Source organism: Ipomoea nil, unplaced genomic scaffold, assembly GCF_001879475.1.
Source record: "Ipomoea nil cultivar Tokyo-kokei standard unplaced genomic scaffold, Asagao_1.1 scaffold1416, whole genome shotgun sequence".
NCBI classification, from domain to species: domain Eukaryota; kingdom Viridiplantae; phylum Streptophyta; class Magnoliopsida; order Solanales; family Convolvulaceae; genus Ipomoea; species Ipomoea nil.
The window spans coordinates 2450605-2455412 of NW_017617844.1; the positions used below are offsets into that span (position 1 = coordinate 2450605).

At 35.3% G+C, this 4808-nt stretch overlaps 1 protein-coding gene across 3 annotated transcripts; it reads left to right on the forward strand.

The window, feature by feature from the left end:
- The first annotated feature begins 634 nt into the window (after positions 1–634).
- On the forward strand, positions 635–2601 carry LOC109187120 (60S ribosomal protein L23A). 3 transcript variants are annotated; one of them, XM_019337270.1, is made up of 4 exons: positions 635–736; positions 845–886; positions 1650–2007; positions 2321–2601. In XM_019337270.1, the coding sequence occupies exons 2-4, from the start codon at positions 874–876 to the stop codon at positions 2403–2405; spliced, it is 456 nt and encodes a 151-aa protein (XP_019192815.1). In that variant the 5' UTR covers positions 635–736; positions 845–873; the 3' UTR covers positions 2406–2601. The 3 variants fall into 3 exon arrangements, with proteins under 3 accessions (XP_019192815.1, XP_019192817.1, XP_019192816.1); XM_019337272.1 differs by having other exon boundaries at positions 636–736; positions 1653–2007; XM_019337271.1 differs by having other exon boundaries at positions 666–725; positions 842–886; positions 1653–2007.
- Positions 2602–4808: the final 2207 nt, after the last annotated feature.

The window sequence follows — 4808 nt, forward strand, 5'->3', positions numbered from 1 at the left end:
TATTAAAAGTACATTATTTTTGTACTAAAGGTACACTATATAAAATAATGTACCGTTAGTATATTAAAAATGTACTTTCAAAAAATGTACCTTACGTACATAAATAATGTACCCTTAGTATATTAAAAATGTACTTTTTATTTATGGTTCATACAATAATAATTGCATTGCTATGTGCGCCGTGGTGCACAATATAAATTGCCAATGATTGATGGCAAATTATATCGTGCACCGCGGTGCATAATTGATTATGCACCGCGTGTCAGACACTACAGTGTCTCTAAACCGACACTGTAAAACGACGTCGTTTTATTTAATGAAAAGAAACAGAATCTTCGCAAAAAATGACTCTGTTCTTCAGTTTCATTTTGTATACACTGGAGTTTCAGTTCAACACAACTACAGTTTCATTTAAAAAAAAATAAAGATTAAAATAACGTCATTTTGCATCTGGGCGCATATTGCAACGCGCGTTGTGGTGTAGGATATAAATTGCCAGTGTCTGACGCGCGATGCATAACAACTAATATTCTCCAAGTCTAAAACAGAAAGCCCGGGCCCATTTATGACACAGGATAAAATACAGGCCCAAATTGTTTAAGCGAAGGCCAGTTTAGTCATTTCAAGCACCACGGAGCAGAACCCTAGCGCTTCTCTATATTTTGTCACTCCAAAACCCTAGTCTGCAGCAGCGGCAGTCCCATCCCCTCTTCTTCGTCTTCCACTCTTCCTCTAGGTGCGTCCACTCTCTCCGCCACTGCATTTTATTGAGTTCTGCAGTAGATCTGCAACTGATTCGATTTTTGTTTGACTTTGATTTGCTGTTTTTGTCTGATTTGATCAGGTAGGCTTTGTGTTCACGCAGCAATAGCAATGGCTCCGAAAGGTACATGGCTCGACGAAATTATAATTCCGTGGTTTCTCTTGTGTCTTGTCTTTGTTTTGAGCATCCTTGAGTAGAAATGATTCATCTGCTTTGCATGACTCCATGACTATATATAACGTTATACCTGAACTGAAATATGTTCTACTATTTTTGTGTGTTTGTATATTTCCTCGTTTTTATTTGCTGTTTCCGAGTGTGTCAACTAGAAGAAACGCTGCTCTCTGTAAATTTTAATTTTACAGATGTAGTGAATTAGGCATCAGAAAGTTATGTAATGTTATGTTCATACCATTTCCCTGATAATCTCTAAATACATTTGGTCAACTGTTAGAAGCAAATTTTGTATTGAAAAGTTGAACTGCTACTTTGACCGGGAAGCTCTAATTGATTGGACATTAAACCTGATTTGTTAAGATTTTGGTATTAACTTGTGAGCATATTATTTTTCATAGTAGAGTAGAATCTGAGTTATTTAAAAGTTTATGGCCTAAATATCAGCTGCTGTGTCATATAATCTACAACATTTGCAAAACAATGTATATGTTAAGGAATATATTATTTTATGTATAATCTCAATATTTGGGGTACTTAATCTTTATCAAATGGCAAAATCATTTTTTCAAGATCTGTCTTTTTTTTTTTTGGGTATTAGGTTGGATGTATGTACGGAGTTATCATTTTCTCCATTTGAATTATGCATATTTGTTGCAGTTTCACTTGATTTTCTGTCAAGTATATTTACCCATCTGATCTCTTTTTATAGCAGCTGAAAAGAAACCTGACCCTAAGGCACAGGCTGCAAAAGCTGCCAAGGCTGTTAAAGGTACAACCTTCAAGAAGAAGACTAAGAAGATCCGCACAAAGGTCACCTTCCACAGGCCCAGGACATTGAAGAAGGACAGGAACCCAAAATATCCCCGGATCAGTGCTCCACCAAGGAACAAGTTGGATCATTACCAAATCCTCAAGTATCCATTGACCACTGAGTCGGCAATGAAGAAGATTGAGGATAACAACACCTTGGTTTTTATTGTTGATATCCGTGCTGATAAGAAGAAGATTAAGGATGCTGTCAAGAAGATGTATGAGATTCAGACCAAGAAAGTCAATACTTTGATCAGGTAGATACTGTAACTCTGTTGGAATCAACCTTATCTTTTTGCTGGTTTGGATGGTTTTACTTTAAGTAATGCCTCTTTGTTCTGGATATATACTATTGACAAAAGGGTTGGAAAAACCTCAACTTTGGAGATTCTTGAGAAAGAGGATTTTTGTTACTCCACATTTTTTAGTGTTTCGCTTATCTTATGCCCCAGTGGGATTGTGCTTGGAGATGTAATAAGATTAAGAACGGTTGTAGTTCAGTAGTGATATTCATTTGTGTTTTGTTCCGTTACGCTAATCCCTCCCTCTCTTCTTTTTCTGTCTATGTAGGCCTGATGGCACGAAGAAGGCATATGTTCGGTTGACCCCGGACTTTGATGCATTGGATGTTGCAAACAAGATCGGCATCATCTAAGCGCAGTATTATGCTTTTGTCCAGATATTATGTTGACAATTTTGTTATTGTTTGTTATCAATAGATTTGAATTGTTATTCTGGCATTCTCTTAATGGTGTTTTAACTAGAGTTTATATCAATTCCTGCTGTTTCCTACTGTCCATGAGTTTCTAAGTGGCTTCTACTAATATGGTTTACATTTGATTCCTTTGAAAGTATTGCACAGCTTCTTTGAAACCAATTTACATTCTTCATAGCGACTGAAGATGACATTTAAGCATTAAATAATCATTCTTCTCTGATGCTTTAACACTATTGATCCACTGTGTCCTTATAGTCAGACCCATGTCTACTGCAGTGCTGCTTGAGTTCTAGGAGGTCACTACTAACCATTTAAGGTGGGGAAATAAACTTTTTTGCCTCCATTTACGTTCACGTTTTTGTTATCACATTCAAACATACAGCCACTTCGTTACTATCAAATGCCAGGAAAAATTGCATTCTTTTTAGTAGTGGTTGGAGCTTAAAAAAGTAAAATTTTCTGGTACAATTGCATGTTCAAGTGTAGAGGGATGGTCTGTTTGAGTGTTATCCCTGTATGATATTGTTCAAACATGCAAACTTGACTTCTGTAAAGTGTAAGCTCAATTAATACATAGTGCATATTTATACCTCAAGCCAATTTCAACTGTTGGATCTTGGACCCGGGGTGCCCAAGGTTAGAGGAAGAATCGAGAAAAGGAGAAGTGACTAAATAAAGATGGTAGCCAAGATAAAGGGGTCGCTATTTAATTACAAAGGGAATGTTAATGTTGTCTTCTAGTCCTAATCAATGAGAGGAAAGACCTCTGTGTACTTTGGTTTTTTGTGCAATCGTTATGCTATGGACCCGTGTCCAGCATGCAATGTGGACATGGTAACGGTGCCGTTAGTGGCACCGTTCTCTTCCTTTTTTTTTTTTTTTTTTTTTTTAAATTTCAGACCGTTTCGTTATAGGAGTATATGTTCACAATTTTATCACTATATGTTCATAATTGTAAGTTCATAATGTCAGAGCTCTGTGTTCATAATTCTATAACTGTACATTCATACTTCCATAACTGTACATTCATACTTCCATAACTGCACATTCATAATTCAATAACTGTAAATTCATAATTTTCGAAGCTCTATGTTCACAATTTTAGAGCTCTATGTTCATAATTTTATCATTGTATGTTCATATTGTAAGTTCATAATGTCAGAACTTTGTGTTCATAATTTCATAACTGTACATTCATAATTCTATAACTGTACATTCATAATTCCATAACTGTACATTCATAATTTTCGAAGCTCTATGTTCATAATTTAACCACTATATGTTCATAATTGTAAGTTCATAATGTCAGAGCTCTGTGTTCATAATTTCATAACTTACATTCATAATTCCATAACTGTACATTCATAACTCTATAACTGTACATTCATAATTTCATAACTGTACATTCATAATGCCGCAAACGAATAACGCCGTAAACGCCGAGAAAAAATCAATTTTTTTTTAAAACTAGAATATCGCATTTTTCCTGAAAATAACATCGTTTTAGACTCGTCCACAATACATTGTGGACATAAGTCCATAGCATAATTTGCGTTTTTTGTGTGGGCAACGTTTTTTCGAGCCGTTGATCCTAGTATCTTTGTGTGTTGTCATTTCCCTACTCAGTGGCCCTGAAGCCCTCATAAGATGTCTTGGGAGCCTTGGAGAGAAAGTGGACTTTGTGAGATAACATTCATATTCATTATTGTGTGGATCATGGTCCACACAATCATATTTTGTATACTATAAAATAATATACATTTAGTTCAAAAATAATGTAATTTTAATATATTAAAAATGTATTTTGTATTCAGAGTAAGTACATTTTTTTTTTGAAACAGAAAGTACATTATTTTATATAATGTACATTTGGTACAAAAATAATGTACTTTTAATATATTAAAAATATATTTTCTTTTATGGTCCATATAATACTATGTGGACTATAGTCCACACAATAATTTGCCTAACATTGTCACTTGGGCCCTGGGATCCTTCGAGCGAGGTACGCCTGGGATGCCCACAAGCCCTCGTGGTAAATCATTGGGAATTTTGGAGGGTATGTAGACCTTAAGTGCCTTGAGGGTTCAAGTAATTGGGATAAGAGTCGTTATATCATAGACCGCAGTGTATGTGCACCGCGGTAAAAAATGGTGCCGTTTCTTTAAGTAAAGAAACGGTCCGCCGTTATAGTTAACGGAGTCCGTTTGTTTGGTGTATTAAACACCAACTGACACTACAGTATATCTAAACCGACACTGCAGTTATATCAAAATGATACTGTAGTTATAGTGAAATGAAACTGCAGTGTATATAAAATGAAACTGAATAACATTTCAC